Below are 22111 nucleotides of genomic sequence, written 5' to 3'. Positions count from 1 at the left end.
TTTTTTAAGGAATTAGCTAAGTATACATTACCTTTTGTTTACTTCTCATGATCTCTAGTCTGAACTAGTTCTGCTGGAATTCAGTAAAATGAATTCCCGAATGGCTTGCATACGAGTTCTTGAAAAAAAAAACAAAAAACCAAAAAACCAAACAAACAAAGAAACAAAAAAAAAAAAAAAAAAAAAACACACACAAAAAAAAACCCCAAAAAAACCAAAACCCAATACCCAAATATAACAGCAATGAGAAATATTTTTACCAAGGGTTCTTGCAATTCAGAAAGAGAGTCACTAGCTTGAGGACAAACTGATCATCTAATATACCTCTGACCTGAAAAGGATTAGGAATACAGTTACTTTTGTGTATTCTTGAACAGCTTTGCCATACTAAGCTTCTGACTAAGTGCCTGCAGCATCAAGACCCTCTGTCCCAGAATCACTGGCCCGCTGTCTAGGAAGAAAATATTTTGTAAACAATTCAACAAAGAGTTCAAAACAATCAGTTGAGGATAATCAAGATCATAAGAATATGCATCAAGAAGAAAGGCACCATAAGACACTGAAGAAATAATCTGCTACCATTTATTTCCCTCATATTTCCATTTATTTAATCTATTTACTTTTCCTAGCTCTTTCTACACCTACCTTCATTTTCTCTTCTACTTCATACTTAGACTTTTTTCATGTTGTGACTGCACCCATTTGCAATTTCTCTTGATGGCTTGGTATTTCTAATACTATATTTTAAATTGTGCATTCTCTACTTTATTGCCATTATACAAATGTTTGGCTCCCCTAAAACTAAAAACAGCAAATAGATTTTTGAGGGGCAGAAAAAATTATGGAAATTTGTATTTTGCCTGTTCAAATACAGTTCTTTCAGGAGACATTTTTAGGGGTTACCTTCACTTTGTTTGGTGCTTTCCTGCAGTTACAGCAGGCAGTGGTTTAGTGAAAATTTTCAAATAGAAAGTTACTGTGCATTAAAAACAGTACAATGGTGTTTTGGACACCAGTACCTCTTAAAAATAAAAAAGAAAAAGCAAGACAAAATTCCTAAGTTCTCTCTGTTGTATCAGCTTGCTCCTGGCCAATTCTTCAATGTCACAAAACAGGGTCACTCTGTTGTCTTCTGTCTTTTGTCACAAAAAAAACCCAAACCCAAACATATAAATCCTAGAAATTAATTAGTAATTATATAAAATGGCAGTCTCGTTTTTTTAAAAAAAATAAATATATATTTTTGCTTGATTTACTATGTCCATTAAATATTTACATAATTGCATTCTAGTTACTCTCTAGCATATGTATTATATTATAAATACTCAGAACAGGATTTTTATTTTAATTATAATTTATATCTTTATTTTGCACTTTTACTACCTTCTCAATACAATTTCTTTTCTTTAAGCTGTAAGACTGTCAAAACACCATTATTTTAAGGCCACCTACCTGTTAGCTTGATTTTTTATTTCATTATCAGCCATTAGGAAAAAAACAGTAAGTTATAGAATCTAATTTTGTTAATGGAACTTAACACAACTCTAGGCAATCTGAAAATAAGTAAATAAACCTTTCCCCTCCAACAATCATAAACAGATTGTGAGAAGACTACCAGAAAATTCATCTCAGAACACTGTTAGAAGTGCAAAAAGTCCATAAAGTAAAGCACATGGGTATGCAATCAGGAGCTGCTGTCCTTCCATAGCCAATGCAGACGTAAAAATTTTGGAGGCTGACAAACTGCACCATCCAATAATAAACAGAGCTAAGACAGTTCCTGGGGTCCCCCTAGGAGAAAAAAAAAAACAAAAAAAACACGAAAGAAACATGACAGAGTCCACATATTACTAAATGTAGCATCAAATCTTACCAAACTCAAGTTCACGTCTAGTGGCATGTCATTGATAGGTAACACCCAATGGAGGAACCAAGAACTGACTGACATAATGAATGTCAAGCATGAGAGCAAATTAAAATTGTAACCACAAACAGAAAAGTATTATGTTCAGCATGGATAAAAGCTTCATCAGAAGTACTGCTAATAGGACTCTACATTTACAAATAAATCTTCTAGGCCTCCAGCAGATGCAGCTGCTAAAGTTTAACATTACACTTAGCCAAGTTTTTATTTCAGCCAAAATAATCTTACAGAAATTGTTAGGTTCTAAAATGACCCTATAGACCTACTCTTCTATCAGAAAGCCTGATGATCTGGAGGGGATGCATTTTTGTAACACAGAGAACATATTTTAAGGGTGCCTTAGACACTCAGGAGAGGCTCTGAAAGACTCATACCAGCCGGATGGGCAGAAAGGTCTCCCAGAAAAAAGCTTGACTGGCCTTTTAAAAAAGGGAGCTCACTGAGCAGCAAGAAAGGAGTGGGAAAAGAACCACCAAGGAAAACTATTTTGCTTATCTTGGCATCCTTCTCTGCACACTGAAAGGACTGTAACTTTCTACCCTACCTCTTGGTGACAGCTGCACCCATTTGAAGTTACACTGTGCCCCCTTTCAGGAGCACGGAGGCCTGGAGAACTGGTGATTATGGGACTATGGTTAAAAGCCCACTGAAATACTCCTGCAGATTACAGAGGGCTCACTATTAAACCCTGTGGGAACAAAATCTTGCTAATAAATAATGTTTCACATATGCTTTATTTGCACTCTATTTGCAGCCTACTTCTGTAAAATGCATGAGATCATGTGCATAATACACTGCTGAAGCACATAATGAGATAGCTACTTTACACACTTTTGCTGTGTCAGTCTCAAGGACTTTGAAAAAGAATAAACCTCTGCCTAAAGGCCTTTCTGGCACCCCACTCTTCAAAACCATCAGCATAACAGAAGCACAAGGGAAAAACAGAGTGTGTATACATACTCAGGTGGGTCCTTTTATCAGAAATTATCTCCACTAATATAATTATTAGAGATGAATAAAGCTGTCCTTATGTAATTGACTTAGTTTACTTAATGCATTCACATCACATAAAATAGTTGATTTCTTAGCAATCCAGTCACCAGGCCAATAAGGTACTTGGTGTTGCCAGCTCTTGGGCCTTTGAGGGAAGAAGGAAAGAATTGATTTCACGGTGACTCAGCACCTCATTGCAACTTCAACAAGTTAAAAATAAAACATTAAAGACCATGTGATTTAATATCCTCAGTTGAAGTGTTTTTTAAACCAATATAGTGGCATTTAGGGAAATTCCACTGGGCTTTGCAAAGCAAGTTCTTTCCTCCAAGGAGATGATAAGTTGCTCACCTAAACAGTGAGCCAGAAATTCAGAGCTGGTATGGATGGCTCTTTGAGCAGATACCCATGCTGGCAGAGGGATGGGATGCAATAGGAACATACAATGACAATTTTCAGCTAACATAATGACTCTTTGTCACAACGTGGCACAATTTAGAGCTGTGGCTACCCTAAATTGTGGCTGCACTGAAATCCAATGGCCTCTCATGGTTTGTTCCAGGACTGGCAGAGAGCAGAATGGAAAGGTGGCAGAAAAATTATATAAGAATCAAGAGGTACCTCTGTGTACTTCCAAATTCAGTCCTTGATCTACCAATGTGTTACTGCTAAAAAGAATGGTTTGGCAGAGAGCTTTCTGACTGACATGTCCATGAGGGTCAAATCCTCTAGATGGGAGAAGGGCAAAAAGCATAAGTCATGCTTACAGTGACCAAGAGGACTGGGGCTGTACTGGTGTGAGACTGAGATGGAAGGACACATGTAAGTGGACCCTTTCCACATCTCTTTTTCTCAGATCCTGCAGATGCTGTCCCCAAATGGGTCCTTTGCATCAGTTGGGTGTAAGAATTTCTTTCTTCATGCTTACATTCATTTCCTTCACTGTTTAGTTAAGTAAGTAGCTTTACCACCTCGTCTGGGTATTTGATATTAAAGAATTGTTCTTGCTTTCTGCAGGAAAAAAGTCTACTGATGTTTCTCCCAGAAAGACGGCCTAATATACTTGGGCTTGCACATGAAAACAGTACAGATGGGCACAAACAAATCTAGTTCCATGCAAATTTGAGTAAGAGAACTGGTGTTCTCCTTGGTACTATTCAGTACCCCAAATGTTCCATATTTTGCTTTATTTATTTAGAGGGAAATAGCTAATCATGAAAATTGAAAATGATTCGATTGCTATGTATCTTTGCCATAGATGAGTGCATTATCTTATGTATACTTTTGGTGAAAAAATTCAGATTATTTCTTTGAACTTTGAAATAGGACTAATGTTTTTTATAAATATTTTTTAAAACTATAAATGTATTGCTCTTTCTTTTACCATTTAAATATTTTTTAAATTATAAATAATGCATATTTGTAAAAAAAATTTGTATGTTGAATTTTAAAGTTGTCACTTAATTTTAACAGCATGTTTGCAATAATTAACCTTAGTACTGGATGTGTTCAAGCAGTTTCATATACCAAATGAGAAAGGACTGCAGAACCCTGTCAATAGGTACTTAATGGTAGCAATTCATTTTAGAAATACCAGTTCAATTTTGTCAAGGTTATCACATTTTAGTATTTATAGATTTTCAAAAGATGTGCTTTCTGTAAATTCACAGCATTTTGCAAACATGTAGTGCCTGCCTGGGGATTCCATGTACAGAAAACAGTACCCTGCACAGTTGTAACAGCTGGTTTGGAATTCACCCCATCTGTCTTACGATTATGTATCTGCACATTTTATTAGGCTGGATTATTAAACAGGTTAATCAAGAAAATATGGGAAGTGTAGGAGAACAGAGAATAAACAGCTTCTTTAGTGTCATCATCCATCTTACCAAGGACAGCTCAGAAACACTTTAATAAATGGAATATGGTCAGATTAAGCCATCATAGCTCCACAGAAACATGCAACAAGGATTTTGCCAAAACTTCACTCCACCATATAATTTCCTTTATATATATATACATGTAAAAATGATGCTTTTCCAAAGAAAACAAATGGGGCATTTTCTCATTCATCAGCTTCTAGGTTCTGTATGTTACAGATTGGAGAGTTAAAAATATGAGAGAACAAAAAAGACTAAGGAGGGAAACCATCATTAATAACATGCTAACAATAGGTAAAAGCACTGCTCAAGGCCTTCAGGCAAGATCTGGAACTTGCTTGTATTTGCTGTGTGTGAACAGGGAGATAAACACTGTGTCTCAAAGGGCTTACTGAACGAGGAGGAATGAGAGGCTTGCCAAGAAGTTTCCTATTCAGAGAATATGACTGAACAACCCCCCACATGTGTGCAGATACATATACCACTACACATTTGGTTTTTCAAAGTATTCAGTTATTTTCAGGTTTGCAATTGCACCACAACTATACCTCAGAATATACAAGTCTACTATATCTTAAACACTTGTCCGAATTCTCCACGTCATTAAGGGTAACTTGGCTATTTCATTCTGTCCCACAGAAGTCAGTAGGAAAGGAAACATAAAGATAGGAGGCCTGATGCTATGAACAAAAAAGAAGCAAGAGAACCACCTATATAAACCCAAAGTTCAGCAATTGCTTTTAAAATTGATACCTGAGTTTGGCCACTGTTGGCTCTGCAAAACAAAAATCACAACTGAGGTTGCTGCAAAACTCAAAAGCCCTCTCAGTCCAAGTGGAAAGCAGTGGAATTAAAGACTCATATCAAAATTAATGTACACCGGCCCTCTCAAACACAGTCCAGTTCTGTCTGTTTCTACCTATGTGTACAACCAAAATGGTGTTACACTTTTAGAAGCCAAAATTTACTATGTGACTGTTTATAAAATGTTTTGCACAACACCAGCCATCTGACTTACTGTCCTTCTCAGGATTCTTGTTGCCATAGAGTGGTACTTACTGCAGTGAGAAGACAACTGCAGAAGAGGACAGGATGACCATGGGCAGCAGGCAGTAGCCCAGGACACTTGCAACGCAGCCGTGCGAGACTCCTGAGACACTCATCAGGTTCAGCAGGGCATGCATGGCAAGGCACCCGATGGCACTCATCCCATACACGTAGCCAAAATGAACTTTTCCTGCCTGGAATAAATATGAGGAAGCATGAGGTGACAGAAGTGAGCAGTGATCACTAAGTGCAAGCAGAAGACAGATTTAGGTTGAAATTTCTTACTTGTTGTTGTTGACAATCTCTCTCTGCTTCACCTGCATTAGTTCAGGTGAACCACAGATGATACTTCTGGTGACTTTTGCATAAAATAATTCCAAGGTGCAATTGACAAAATGTGCTTGTTGCTAACTTAAGGTTACAAGGCTGATCCTCAGTCTTACTTTCATTGGGCTCTGAACATAACTGGAATTGCTTGGGAGACCTAGGAAAGTTTAACTAGCAAAAAAAGATGAAATTATGGAAAGCACATTTTAGTCATTAAAAATCAGTTTAGACTCAGGAAACATCTTTTCAATAAGTGTATATGGGGCTGTGAAAAAGTGTCCTACTTAATATGATGACCCAGGTTACCTGATATGCTTCACATTTTATTACAAAACTTCAGCTATAAGCAGGTCTGCAAAAAATTGGGAAAATTTTGCTTAAGCTATGGTGGTTTCCAGGATAAATGTGACTGTCTTTTCCCTTGACTACCATGAAAAAGATACATTTCTGTGCTTAGACCAATACAACATGTTCATTTCAACATAAAACTCAGTAGTAAATGTCAGCTTATGTTCTTTTTTTTGTTCTAACAAATGAAAAAAATCCCAGATTTTTTTTCCTTCTAGGTTTTATTCTTTGTTTGAATTTATTGCCTATGAAAGGTACCAGCCTGGCAGCCTGGAGCTTGATTTTTTAAATTTATACACAAAGCTAGTAAAACAGGCAACTGTGGCCACAGCACCACCAGTTCCTTCATCTCCTGCCATAATTTTGAAGGATCCCTCCAGGCATAAGGGCATTGTTCACTCCCCAAAATAAACCGTCACAAAATAATGTTAAATATGTTTTTGTCTCTCTTCAAGGTTCTTACAAATTAAATGCTGAAAGTTGGCTATGCAATACTGTCATTTTCACATCTGTACATCAGAAAAACTTTCATAAATCAGAAATCTGTTTTTTTTCTTAGAACTTTGTATCCTAATGATAGAATGCACCTGTGAAGGAGAAAGTTCAGACCTGGAACTTAACCATTAACTCAAAACCATGGAGTAAACTTCTCAAATGAAGGGCCACTATGCATCACCTTCCTGACATGTAATAAGGTATATGTACATACATAAAACACAAGTGTGTTTGTTCATACACACACATATACACAATCTATAAGTTGCACACTCTATATATTTTATATGTATATATCGCATATGATAAACCACATAAGACTCAAAACTAATAGATGGTCTCAGTTTCCTAATAATGCTGTGGCTTATGGTTGGATTCTGATGTGATGGATTAGGTGGAAACATTGTTGAAGCTTTTATCATGTTTTGTGATACTTGCTAGTTTATCTCCCATAATGGCTAAGGAGGATTTAGAAAACATCTGACTTTACTTATCCATACATTTTAATGAAATCTGGGGCAAATCAACTTTGAGGATCCTTCTTTGCCCTCTCTTCCTGTATTCCATGCATGTGGAAATTGATCACTGGATGCCAGCAGTATTAGAGCTGGACAGACATAAAGCAACAGTATGGAGAAGGCCTAGTGATGACACAGCTTGAAAGTCCTGATGCTGCAGGTTGGTGGCAGCTCACCAGCTCTCGTTGGAGAGCAGTGCATGAACGTGAAAGGCAATCTGAGTTAATAAGACCTGACTTTACATCAGCACCATTATCCTGTCTGCACATTGACCTGGCTCACTGTTGAGCTCTCCTCTGCTCCCAGTCCTCAAGGTTAAGTCAGGTACAGACAGGCTGCCTATATCCTTCCAGCATCCTGGCCTTTTCCCCATTACTGTCTTCAACCATTAAGAATAATCTGTTCCTGAAATCACAGCATAAGAAAACTTCCTACTTAGGTACAGACTTTTTTTTTGCTGGCATTTGCATACTAGTGGTATAAAATAATAAGGAAAAATTGCTTGTACAAATAAAACTAACGGTAGCTATAGACAGTGGGGGAGAGGAATACTAGCTCAGATGGTTATCAACTAGAATTTCAGTCATTAAGTCAGTAAGTTTAACATTCACAATGGTTTGAGGCAGCCTTTGCTATACACCAACTAAATAAAGTTCTCATTTAAAACAGATGCATCAACTACAAGCTATATTTTAGACTGTTTGTTTCAGTGTATATAACTGTTCTACACAGCACTATTTATTTATTAGCTTAGTTTAAGATTTAAAAATTCCTGAGCCAGAGATGAAGGGAGCACTAGCACCAGCAGCTAGCTGAGATCTCCAGTTGGTGAAATGTTGGATTTGTGGGGTAAGGATGTGAGAGAAGGAAAAAAAAAAGCAGCTGAACATGTTGGTTCCGATTTTATTCTTATTTAACATATGTAAATATACTGACTCACATACATGGGAATACTCCCAGTTCACAGTGATGTAAGCAAAACTAGAATCAGGCTTGATTAGTCTGACAGGCTTTGATGAATGAGCTAAATTTGTCCTGCAGAAGGAGCAAAGTTAGCAGAAAGTCAGACTTTGTGTTCTTGCTTGCATCTGTCTGGAGTAGGTACTACTACCTTTGGCTGAAGTGGATGGGGAAGTCTGATTTCATACAAAGGACAGTGTAAAATGCAAAGCAGCTGAGACTTGGGCTTCTGCTAAATTTTGGGCTGCCATTTTTTCCTCTATCTACAATGGAGCTGCCGTGTTTTACACTAACCTGAGGAAGAACAAATCTGCTGCCAGGCTAGCAGCCCTTTCCTCGTTTTCTCTGAAATGACTGCTACCCTTTGAAGAATATCTTTGCATAATTTTCCATAGTTAAGAAGCTGAAACTAAAGAAAATGTATACATTATTTTTAGAAACAAGCTCTCAACCAAATCATGTTCCTAGTGCTATCAGAAGATACTTATTTAAGTAGAGAAGGATATCATAGTTTACACAGCTGAAGAGACACGTTAGTATTCAAATACATCTGAGATAAAATGGTAGCCTGAATTTCTAAGATAAACCCAAAGGTTTACTGCTAGGAAGTTATGGAACAAAAACATTGGATTGTGTCACAGGTGTTCTGCTGCTCTAAAACTGGAGCATTGAAAATACTTGGTTTTCTAATGACACCTAAAATGCGTAATAGCTCAGTAAAAGTATGATAATTAAAGTAATTTTTTTCAATAATAATAGTTTAACATTCACTAAAACTGTTGGCTATTCAGAGAGAAAAGTCAACAGGAAACATTTTTCCATTCTTTCTTTTAGCTTTCCTTTCATTTTCTTGATTATAATTAATTCAACTTTCTCTTTTTACTACCCTCATACATTTATTTCTCCAGGTGGAAAATAACTTGTCTTCTCTAGCTTCCCACCTCCTTTTCCTTTTATTCCCTTTCCTCCTGCCCCTTCCACCCTTTTAAAAGATTTTTATTTTTATAGGAACATAAATAATAATACTACTTGCCATTTATATAGCAGTTTGCACATTCAAGGTACTGCACTGACATTACAAATTGAGTAAGAACTTTCAAGAATCTCCTGATTCAGCACTATTTATCACAGAGGAAATGGAGAATTAGAGCCCCTTTCCTATCACCTCAGTTGCAGGGCAGTAAAGCCCTTCCTGGAATGGCCCCACCTTACACTGTCAGATGAATTGCTGCTGGCAGCCAGAGCTGTACTTCAGCCACACTGGAGAGCCCCTGTTGCCAGGCATATATAGATGAATTTGGAGTTCTGTACAACCCTGTTAAACTTTCCTCCTGTAGGAAAGCTATATTCATAAAGAAGAAGGAGGTCAAATACAGGCGACTATATTTTGTTAAGCAGACAATACAGAACAAAGAATATAAAATAAGAAAGTACTAGCAAAATTTATAGGGAGATACTGCAAATTTAAGAGGGTGGGTGGAAAAAGACAGTTTCCATTTTTTTTTCTCTAATTATTCTAGTTGTATAAAGATTTTTTTTTAGTCTAACTGTCTCTACACTCTCTAAAATAACATTGAAAGAAGATAATTCCAAAAAAGTAGCAAGAGTGTTAGAAAAACTGAGCTGGCCTGCTATTCCTTTTTATTCCCTCCTTTAAAACCTGTTCAGAGCCTCTCCAGATGATATCTGGCACAGATCTGACTATTGTTCATATTAAATCCCACCCTAAAAATGGTGTGATCTCCTCTTTCCACTGGAAGTAATACATCACTTTACCTGTATCACCTTTACATTACATTTAAATTTTATGCAGGTGCTTTCAAAGTAGGAAGAATTTTTAACACATAATCCCAGAACAGCCGGCAGCAAACGACTCTTTTTATGCTGGTACTACATCTTCTGCAGCTTCACACTCATTATCACCTAGGCATGAGCTTGTTAGAAAAGAAATCCCTGAAGATTTCTACAACATCCTACCATCAGCAATGTTGCTCCAAGGGCCAAACAGAAAACCAAAGGTCCGGTGAGGTCTGTCTCATTCATAATGCTGCCATCTGCAGGCTTCATTGGGTTTAGAACGGTTAATGTTTTCTGCCATATATGCTCAAAATTGATCCCAAGTTCTGCAACAAGAAATTTCAGGATTTTGTTAATTGCTCACAAGAAAGCAACACTTTTACAAAAATCCATTAGATACCTCAAAACTACAAACAAATGCTTCAGTGAAAATAATATTGTAGGATGACATATTCTGTAGTAGGAACATAATGTCCCTGCTATATATTCAGTATATTTGAGAATCAGCTTTCATTCTAAATTGGAATATTATTGTATTAAATCGAATTTTAGTCAGTGAAGCAAAAAATGGACTCAGCGTTTTTGAGTTTATATTTGGTTTTCCTATATTTAAAACCCACATATCTAATGCCACACTAACATAGATGTTGAAAAACAATTAATTAACAATAACTGCAGAATTTAAGATACTCTGCAACACTGAGGACAAAGATATAAGCTTTAATTCTGGAATTTCTGACAAGAACTCTGTCTTAAGCCTGAACAGGCAAAAGCACTTAAAAATGACATTTGTTCCTTCAAGGCGAGTTTATACTACTTTATACAATGCTTTATAAGCTTGGGGTTTTTTTGTTTGGTTTTTTGTTTGTTTATTTATTTGTTTGTTTGGTTTTTTTGGGGGGTGGGGGATGTTTGCATTTAAAAAGTAATTAGTGGGACCCCTTGAAAAATAACAAAATTCTGTCCCATTAAAGGTGATGAGAATCCTGCCATTAACTTGTATCTTCTGGAGAAACATTTCAGCTTGCACGAGTAATCATCTTCCCTGAGATTCTCCAGTAAGGGCAAAGTAAGGTTCAGATTTGCTGGCAGAATGGCTGAGACTGACAATGTGTTAGATCTATTGGGAAAGCCGAGTCTTTACCTTGTTCCACCTCTCCATCATCTTGAGCTCAGTCAAAACATTGTATATATAAAGCTATTCTGCATTAAAATGTGTGGTTTTGCTCAGATTTATGTGCTACACAGATAGGAATATCTCTGAAGTCTTGCAGATCACAAGCACTTGTATTACAACATCCTTTTCCCAGGGTGAACCACACAGGGAGATAAATGGTTGGAGGTCTTAGAGGTAGAGATCTAGCAGTTATCTACATGAAACAGAATGATCTTGCTAGCTTTAAGGCAGTAGTAGTCCCTTTTGAGTAGTAAAAACTCCAGCTGCCTTCCAGTATGCCAAACTAGCAGGCTGAATATGCTCAGTTTATATTATGCTGAAAAAATTACAGACAAATTCTCCTTTTTTTTTTTTTTTTCTAATATAGCATGAGTATTTTGCTAGCAACAAAATCAGCCACTAGTATTAGAATGGTCAATAATCATGAAGAACGACATAGCTCATATAGTTAAATGATCAACTAATTGAAACTGAAAGCAGCTGTCTCAATTCCTTTCCCACTGAAACAAGCAACTTAGCATCTGCAAACTACTAAATCTATTACTAGATACACAAAAAAAAGATGATTATCCATCTTCATTAGCTATAGATTTTCCAATATGTACGGAGGAAAAACGCAAGAGTGGAAACAATTTTGGAAACACGAATGCAAAACTATTGTTCTGCTGCTATCTAGCGGTGGTACAGTATATCTGCTCTAGGCCACAAGGCTGGATGAATCCATGGCGAATTTGAAGGAGAAAATGCAGCTTTGGCCGCCAGGAGCTTTGGCTGAAGTTCACACTGCAAGGCTTGCCAGCTCTGCTGCAGTGTCTCTAGTGACTTCCACTAGCTGGCAGAGAAAAGTCAGAGGCACCCCCAGGAATCCTGCATGTTGTCTGTGGGATTAGTTTTGTTATAGATACATATTATAATATTGGCTTTTTGCAAATATTTAAATGGATTTTATATGTGTAATGTTAAAGCAACTTTGTTATAAAGTTTTTATTTCTGTTGTTAATTAAGCTTAGACATAGTAGTGAAATAGCTGATATATAAGTATAAAATACCTGCTTAGATGAGATAACATCCAATGAACATACGAAGAAAACACCTGCTACAGACAGGCCAACTATCAGCACTCACCATGTGAAGACAGTGTGAGCAGAGCCAAAACTAAAGATTATGATAAAAAATGACTAAAAGCACATCCAAAGAATCATATGCTCTAAAAAGGCAAATCCAAAGAGGAGATATGCTAAACAATTCTTAGAACATGTAAACTAGTTTGAAGAAAAAGTTTCTTATGCATAAGAGTCTACGAATATACAACAGCTGATGTAAGGGCAAAGGTATTTAAAGGGTATCCCCACAGGTAACAGTGTGCTCTTGGCTGAGTGCCCAGATGCACCTGGCCGTAATAACCTTTGCTCTATAGTTCTTGCCTCCTATTGAGGCAATATTATTATTTATTAAACTTTTTTGATTTTCACAAGAGAGTGAATGTATTTTTCACAGTTTTACCTTCTAGCAAAGGAGGTTCCTCATCAAATCCATCAACATAACCAAGCTGAGGAGTGTCGGGACTGTACGCTGGCTGCAAAATCTGACCCGAGTAGCTCTGAGAGGACAGAAGCATGTCTGATGGAACAAAAGCCCCAACTGCAGGTTGCTTTTCTGCCTGGCTCCTAGGACAAGAAGCAAAGCACAGCCAAACTCATAACTACAGTGAGAAATGTCTTGGAGCTGCTCACCACGTTCCACCTACTTTTCACGTATTTTCAGTTTGGAGAACCTGGATTTTTTCTGGGTACAACCTTCAGTGTGGGAAATGAGAGCTGAGCTGCTGACCGTGCCTTTGCAGCTCCCTCTGCAAGCGGGTAGGGCTCCTTGCCAGGCTGCCAGAACCCTGCAGCCCACCACACCCACTTCCACATTCGGGCACTCCTGGCTTTTTTGCCCAGCAGCCTGGCGACACTCCTCAGATATGTCCATATTGCCAGTGAAAGAGCCACACATTTAGATTTTTTCCTTGAATCTCAGAATTTCCTGCAATACACACCCTAAATTTCACATTAATAACATGAAGCTCAGTTACTCCTGTCAGGTAAACAACCTGTAACACCTATACTGATAGAAGTAGCACAAAATCAAATCCTTTAAAAAGAAACAATCACTTATAAGCATTCTCCCTTTCTGAAAGTCTAGATGATGTCTTGAACTTCTTCCCTGCTCCTGCAAACCCCAAAGCCAGCCCCAGACCCACCATCTGTTGAAGAGGGAAGCTGAAGCAACACCCACACTTACTTTCTGCTTTCACAGAGGTTTTTGTCTGAGCCATAGCTGTTGCAGCCTTCTTCCTGGTCCTCTATGGTATAATTAGACTGGTAAAAGTCGATGTGAAACTGCTCAAAACTTGACATACTGATTGGAAAAATTATTGCAAATATCAATAAATAGCCTTTACAACAAGCCAAAATCTATATTTTGAACTGCCCTAAGCATAAATTAAAATAACAAACCATAAAGCCTTAAACTCAAGAGAATCTTTCTGTAGAAGCTCATGATAATTTGGAAATTACAAAAAAAAAGACCATTTACTTCCCTTAGCTGTAACAAGAGGAATTAATCTGCTTTTTCTGGAAATTACAATATATTAACTTAAAAGTGGTATACCAGATTTCCTTTCTTGATACCGTTACCAAAAATAATGCAATTTTGAAGGAAGATATATATCTACAAAATGTTTTTTTAAACATTTCATTAGTTCATTTTCCTACTTTCAATAAAAAAAAATTGTGACCATATCTCAATGTTTAAAAACTAAGGCTTTAGGAAGTACTTTGGATTTCAAAAACAATTAGTACTTACAGCTATTTATGTTTTGCAATATTATAGATCATTCTTATGAAACAATAGAAAAAAATTCCAGATTTGTTCACAAAATCTGTTGTTTCTGTTCAAGGACACAGCTGGCACATCAGTGGTAGCAGAGAAACATTCTTACTGGCCAGCAACATGAATGGTAAAGGACAGCATACTCTATGATTGAATTGGATCGATGAGTGGATGATTCCTTGGTGAAAAGGTATGCTAAAATATATCTTTCCTTCCTGCATGTATTTCACCACTTGGCTAGCACTTAGGTAGTTAAACCCTTAAAACTCACAGAGCAGTTACATAACCTGACTGATAACCATAGCCATATCCAAATTACATAGATTTTCATGTGAGATATTCATCTCTCCTAACATTTCCCCTTTTTTTTCACTTTTGTCCTCATTTCGAACTTTTCAAATGCCATTGGCAAAATATGCTTTGGACCTTGCAGTTATTCTTAGAGCTATCTCAATATTTATCAAGCACACTTTGCTTATGGGAAAGATCTTTGCAAATCAATCTGTAAGATAAAAGTGATAAAAATTACTATTTCATCAGGGACCTTAAAATGCCACATGTTAGAATTTCTTTTTCCCCATTATCAGTCTAAACTTTGCGGACCTATTTCCTTATTTTACCCAGAGTTCAAGGCAGAAATTGCTCTTATGTTATTTTCATAACTGCTGATCAATTGTGCAGGTTTTCCAAATAATTTTTACCTTTTAAATATCCATTGGCAGCTCTACCTCAATAGTTCGATTCCAGTAAGTATTTAATGTTCTTTGCTGTCACTATACAGAATGAAATAATTGCTTAATCAGCTATGGTTAACTCTGTATAACAGAGTTCAGAAAAGATAAATTTATTTCCCGGAAGAATTTGGAGTTAAGGTTACTTACGTTTTAAGATACTTGGTGAAAACTCCAGTCTGTTGAATTTACATGTTGGAGAAGACCTAAAATATCCTCTTGCTTCAACAGGGATGAGCTTAGTGCTATTTATAAGATTCTAAATTTGATATTTGAACAGATGCACATGAAGAAAAAAAACCTCACAACCTGTCAATATCAGGGCCAGCATTTAACAAGAGCTAACAACAGTGGGCAGAGCAGGGTAGGAACCTTCAAGAGAAAATGAACAAAATGAACAAATACTATTCCATATATTTCAACTCAATAATCTAGATTCCCTCTTAAGTAAGTATTTATGATCGTGGTGGAGCCCTCATTAGCAGAGCTGTTGGGCATTAAAAAGTGTAATAGTACCTGCTACAGTGGTGGGGTGAATACACTTATGTGAGGGTGTGTTTCCAGCAGCCAGAGCCCTAGGACAGCTGTGGGATGCTCCCGGGGAACCCCGCGGCAGAGGGAAGGAGGGAGGGAGGCTGAGTGCCCTGCTGGGCCAAGTCCCTCTGCTGGTCCAGCGCCAGGGCCCTGTTCTGCAGGCACATCCCCCTGCCCCATTGCTTCTCCAGGAGCTCTCTCTGTTTGCAAAGCTGTCTCTTGAAGTGCAGTACCTGCCATGCCAAGATCAGCACAAGGAACTTCTGTTCCATAGTCCTGGCTACTGGGAAACGGCAGCACAGGATGGATTTTTAAATAGATTTTAAACTTCAACAATTACTTTTCAATTTACACCTGCTTTTGTTTGACATACTTGACTAGCCACAACAAAGGCTGCTTTTTTCATTTCTTTATTTATTGGATAGTTTCCCAATAAGAGCTTGGGCTGTTAAATTTAAAGAATGCAACATTAAATTATATATATTATCAGGTAATAAATCTATGCCTCAGGTGCATATTCAGTCCTGTGATGTTGACGCCAAATAATTCCATTTCATTAGCAGAACAATGATGAGCTGTTAGCACATGACTTACAATGTTATAGAAGAGTTATAACATATGTGCATTTTGAAATAACTTAAAATGAAATTTACCAAGTTTTTGCTCAGTAAGTATGTCCAAGAAAGAGATCAGAAATAAAGAACGGTGAGAAGGAGAAAAATGTAACATTTGATTCTGAAAATTAAGGGTAATCTAACTACAGTATTTATCACAACTATTGTTAACTCTCCCTCATGTTCTGCTACTTCTAGTGTAACAGTCCATTCTGCTACGTTCACCAAGGTAAAGTTGCATTTCCAACTCTTAGCAAACTGCTAACCCCTATAATGTCTGACCATCTCAATTTAGATAATATGGCTTCATCTTGTTTATACTGAATCAGTGGGGGCAACAATACAGGATTAACTTCTGTCCCTCAAGAAGGTAATTCAAAAATTTCTTGTTAGGAACAAAAAAAATCTTGATTTGATAGGGTTTTGCCTGTTTATCTAAACTATAAAAGTGATTTGGTTACTTTGGCTGCTTTCTGATAGAAATACAAATGTATCTATACAAAAATTGGGAATAATTATCAGACAAAAAAATTCAGAGAAGGAATTTAAATAGAAAAAATACAATGAAAAGCAGTGGAATGTGGTCAAATAATACTTTAATAGCCATTTAATAGCCACAGTTAGGTAAGAAAGCCACCTGTAAATTAAAAAAAAAAGAAACAAAATGGAACTTAAAATTGAGCCATATATATTTCTCTCCTTATATAAAATTATTATATAACTTCTGATAGATATAATACATAAATTACACACATATATTACATTAGTATCCCAGTGGATATACACGTATAAATGGACACATAAAATACAAAAGTAGAAAATAATATTAGTTGGAAATGAGAAGTAGGTGATCAAAAAATAAAAAGAAGGTAAGTTAAGTAGTTGATAGGAAAGTGACTGATAGAAATAAGGACTGCCCATGTGCATTAAAAGCAGATGAAATCATATCACTACTGCCATGTTCCTATCAGAGGTAAAAATAAAAATACCAATAAAACAAAAAGACAGATAAATTTATTAGAAATGCTAAAATCACCATTTTAAAATTCTGCATCTAAAAGTTTTAGAAGAAATGGTTAAAAACTTTCTATTTTGTTGAGTAACAAAACAACAGGAAAGTTTGGGAAGATCAAAAATAAGTCAACATGCTGTCTTGTAAAAGGCTAAGTAAGATGCCTTGAGTAATTATTGGCCTGTTCCCATGAGACTGATCCAGGAAATTATGGGCTCAAATAATAACTGTGTTGATGAATCCAATCAATATGGGACTTTGGAAACTAGCTCATTTCAAAGTAATTTATTTCCTAACAAGATTTGTAGTTGGGAAAGGTAACCATTGATGACCCATATTTATACAAGGCCTTTTATTTTATTTTGGTTCAATAGATATGTAACCATTACTGCTTAGTGTGACAGCCGTCCTACTGATTAAATAAGTGCCATCTGATGTGTCTTAAATGTAATTGAGAAAGAGGGGAGGATTTGCATTGATGCCTTACAGGACAGAAGCTTTTCAAAGATCACCTAGCAGACACTCAGGTATGTCACAGGTACATGGTGTGCAGTCCATCAGTGAGAGACCACACTAGACAAGGATGCCACAGATGCAGTAACATAAAGGAAAAATAAATTATTTCACTTAAAGACTTTAGAAAAGAGTTTGAATATAACTTTACTTTCTTTGAATGGCAGGTACAGAGGATGCTAATAATCTTCAGGGAAGATAGTTTGGATGAGATCTAATCCTCAAAGATGAAAATGAGAATTTAAGCTGGGGAATGCAAGAAAGATGAAGAAATTTAATGAAAAATGTGAGAACTTCTAGAAGAAATTAAAACATTTTCCTTAAAGTTAACTCCTAGGTTTTCATTTACCTACTTTCTTCCATCTTTCCTGAAAAGGAAAATAGATGTGGCAAAAAGTGAAATGTCATCAGTTTTCATAAATTTACATTTTCATTTTCAGTTTTTTTTTTAATGAAATGAGATGATACTTCAACTTTTTTAAACTTTCGGGTGAGCACATTAAAAAAAAACTAGAATTAAATGAGATTAAATGGGAAAAGACAGAAAATACTATAGAACTCTGGCTTTAGACTCAGATATGTAACCCCACATTTATTACTCAAAGTAAACTGATGAGTATGGCAAATCCATTATAATAGTCAATTATTTTATAGTTTTTTGAAATGTAAAAATTGATCTTATTAAGGATTAATTCAGCAAATCTTAAGCTTAATTACTTACATTTACAGGCCCCATTAATAATTTTGTAAGTGGACATTATTAAAATGTGCTCCTAAAGAAGAGAGGAAAATTTAATTGCAAAGAAATATAACATTTACTATGAAATAGGGTTTTTTTACCAAATTAATTACTTGCATTATAGAAAGTGGCTGCTTAGTGAATTTTATGTCTCAGGCATATCTGTTGCAAGAGATGAACTCTTTCCTGTAACTGGTCTTCAGAGGGTAGATAAGATGCAAATTAAAAAAAGTGAAATCCAAAGCTATTAATGTTTTCTTTTTCATGCTTAACAAGTTTGCTAGACTTGAACAAACAAGTGAGAAGTTACAGCTTCCTGCATGAGTAATTGTAACTATCAATACCCATTACAAATCAAACACACAATTCTCCTGCTAGTCATTATTAGGAAAAGACATTAAAATAGAGGGCATCATTATATCACTGCATGTGTCTGTGATTCACTGACAAGTCGAATATTGTAAGAAGTTCTAGCTGTGCTCCCTCAGAAAATATTTGCGAGGATGGTGACATGCTGAGAGAAGAGCAGGGGAGGTGTGTGTGGAACAGGCTCCATGTAACAACAACCAGGTCAGGTCCTCAGGCTGGAGAAGCAGTGATTAATTGGTGTTTATGAAACTGTGTGACAGGGACTGCTGGGTAGGGAAAAGCTGGGGCCTCTTTCTTCTGTAAGAGAAACAAAATTCACTAAGTGTTCAAAACTAGGAAAAAACAGACTGGTGGAAATCCATGTCAAAGGAAGTTAAGCATGTTAAATACCTATATGGATCTGGAACAAGTCCATGAAAGTTAAAACAATCAAGAATTACTGAATGAATAGAAATGCTATGCAGCTCAAGAAGCCAATAAACAAGAATTAGTAGAAGACTAGAAAAATATTCAAGGGAAGAATTCATGATCATCCTTATGTATTCAATCATCGTCACTGTTAAACAGGGAGTTTCTCTTTTAACTTACATGACCATTCAAATCCTTTATGTTTGTGAAGGAGGAAAGTGACACAAAAGATTACAGCTTCAAATCTAAGAAACTCACTGCATAAGACCATAACATCCTCAATTCCACATGGACTGAATTTGCTGACTTCTAACAATTACCAAAACACTGCTTCGTATGACTTCTGTGGTACTTTTCCTTCCACTCAGTTTTTACTTCTGATTGAGTCCTTGTTCTCCCACCTCTGTTGTGAGTTAGCTGACTTCCAGTTTCAGATTCATAATATATCTCTTCTCCATGCAGACTTTTTTTCCTATCAGAAGCACCAAAAAACCAAAACCAAAACCAAACCAACAAACCAATGAACAAAACCACCAAAAAAATCCCCTTCAGATGAAGCTTTTTTTTTTTGATGAATGAATCACAGACAAGAGCTGGTTCGCAGCTTGACTCTTTGATGTCTAATAAGCATGAGAGATGTTTTCATGTTTTACTTAGTGTAGGTACTAACACAATTTCTTAACTCCGAGTAGTTGCCTATTTTCATGACATTTGTAGAAACCTTATTAGTATTAAGAGCTCTCCCTCTCTGTTCAACATATTTAAAATTACCTAACAAATTCAAAATTGTCATGGAGAATGCCAAAACAGGTAGATAAAGAGCATGGTGCAGCAATACTTTGTCCTTAAGAAATAAAGGTTTGTATGTATGTAAATAAATAAATCTTAATTTATTTAGTTTGTATGTAATAAAAAAAGATACCAATAAATAAATCTCGATTCATTTATTTTACGTTTTTTGTTTTGTGGTAGGGCTTTTGCTCAATAGAATGTGAAGGGTCTTATGCAGGAAGGAGGTATCATCACTGGTATACTGAAAATGGAGTTTAGTCAACCTTATTAACTGTTTATTTAAACAATCACAATAAAGATATTCAACATTTCAGAAATGTGTTGCACATCTGCTTTTTATGGGCCTCTTGAAGTAACAAAACTGCAATACTGCATCCTGCATAGGCAGAGTTACTATTCCAAAATTGAACTAGGAACAGGAGATATGGCAATATTTATGAAAAAAAAAAAGTTTCTTCTCTGTGGAGGTCACAAAACTGCTAAGGGCAACTGTAATTATTTCTTTAGAAAAAGCCTATACAGACTGTGTAAGCTATAAAGGTTTCAAAAGTGCAGTTACAGCAGTTTTTGCCAATAATCTATGGATCACAAATTGCCTAAAGGGAATGTTAACTCCATAAACTGAGTATTACTTTTTTGGAAAAACATATAAATTAATTTGGCATCCTTAAAGGTCTTCTCAGGCAAAATTTCAGCTTCTTGTCTGTGCCTGGAGTAATTATGTACATAGCAATATAGCCAGGCTTGGAACCAGATGAAGAGCAGAAAAAAGATGTTGCTGATTTGTAAAATTTGCAGTAGACTTGTCAATATATTTGCTGCTTTGCATGATTACACCTATGTAGTGGTCTCATAGGACAGAAATGTTAAACTAAGAGAAACCCATAGATTAAAAGCCTTTGTTGCCTGGTTCTATTTTGCTCTGACAAAAGAGAAGGAAAGGGAAGAGGAAATAAATCCAAATCTTGGAAATAAACCTAAATCAACCAGAGAAACATTTACTATTAATTGAACTGGGCATCCTGATCAATTTCTGTTTGGCTGAATATATTTTGACCTTGCCCAGACATCAGAGATGCCACACATATTCCACAGGCTACTAATAGGAAGGAAGGGGCTAGAGGCACAGGGTCTCTTCCCTGGAGAGGCCAAATCTGTTGTCGCAGGGTGGGACCTTCCTGAGCCCAGCCCAATTTGAATAGGAAAAAGATATATGAGCCACATTTGTTTAGAAGCAAATTCCACACACTCTTGGAATGCTGGAGGCCAAAATGGAGCGGCAGGGATCTGTGAGCCCACGATTCATCCCAGCCAAGGTCATCCAGGGTGCAGGCTTGCTATGACACAGAGTGTACACTCAGTTGTAATCCAAGCAAGGGATTAGTGCCACAGTCCACACTGTGATTAAAGACCTTACATAAAGACCTTGCTGCTTATAAATTTGCAAAGTCTTAAGCATCTGGGATGAGACTTCCCATATGTTTTATTTTCAAGGTGAACTAAATTGGAAAAAATGCTCACTGTTTTCTGAAAATAATTTTAGAAATAACTAAAAATGGCTATAAAATTAAAAGTATTTGATCAAGAATGAAAATGAATGAGCAGTATAATTCAAATTATATTTGTAGGAAGGATCTCACTCCTAATGTTTTCAGACTTCATTTACTTAGCCCAGGTTTTATGTGTTGTTACTCTATATCACAGTAGCCATTGTCAGATACACACAGAGAAACAAGAAGAAATTTACTGGCTAAAAGCCAGCAGCAGACATTCCACCAACAGGGAGCCAAGGTAATTTTTTTTCTTCTCAACCTAGAAAAGACTGACAGTGGAATAAATAAAAGAAAGTAAATACTACAACTACAGGTGTAGAAACATGAGAGTCAAAATTCAAAAAGGTGAATTGTTTCCAAAAATGCTTATTTAAATGATCGCTCTCTACTGTTATCTTTATTTTAACATGAAGATAAAGAAAAAGAAAATAATTAAAAAACAGTTCTGTTGAGATAACTAAGAAAGGAAAAAATGTAAAAGTTGATAAGATTTATTAAAGTGC

General features: G+C 36.3%; 1 protein-coding gene across 2 annotated transcripts; it reads right to left on the bottom strand.

The window, feature by feature from the left end:
* Positions 1–1389: 1389 nt before the first annotated feature.
* YIPF7 (Yip1 domain family member 7) lies at positions 1390–15291 on the bottom strand. 2 transcript variants are annotated; one of them, XM_053941126.1, is made up of 6 exons: positions 15225–15291; positions 13753–13829; positions 12970–13133; positions 10470–10615; positions 5857–6038; positions 1390–1791 (listed from the first exon to the last, which is right to left on the bottom strand). In XM_053941126.1, the coding sequence occupies exons 3-6, from the start codon at positions 13082–13084 to the stop codon at positions 1629–1631; spliced, it is 606 nt and encodes a 201-aa protein (XP_053797101.1). In that variant the 5' UTR covers positions 13085–13133; positions 13753–13829; positions 15225–15291; the 3' UTR covers positions 1390–1628. The 2 variants fall into 2 exon arrangements, with proteins under 2 accessions (XP_053797101.1, XP_053797100.1); XM_053941125.1 differs by having other exon boundaries at positions 13753–13869; positions 15225–15286.
* Positions 15292–22111: the final 6820 nt, after the last annotated feature.

This window comes from Vidua chalybeata, chromosome 4, assembly GCF_026979565.1.
Source record: "Vidua chalybeata isolate OUT-0048 chromosome 4, bVidCha1 merged haplotype, whole genome shotgun sequence".
Taxonomy (NCBI): domain Eukaryota; kingdom Metazoa; phylum Chordata; class Aves; order Passeriformes; family Viduidae; genus Vidua; species Vidua chalybeata.
Note: the sequence above shows the minus strand (reverse complement) of the source record. Positions and strands in the feature narration are given on the sequence as shown.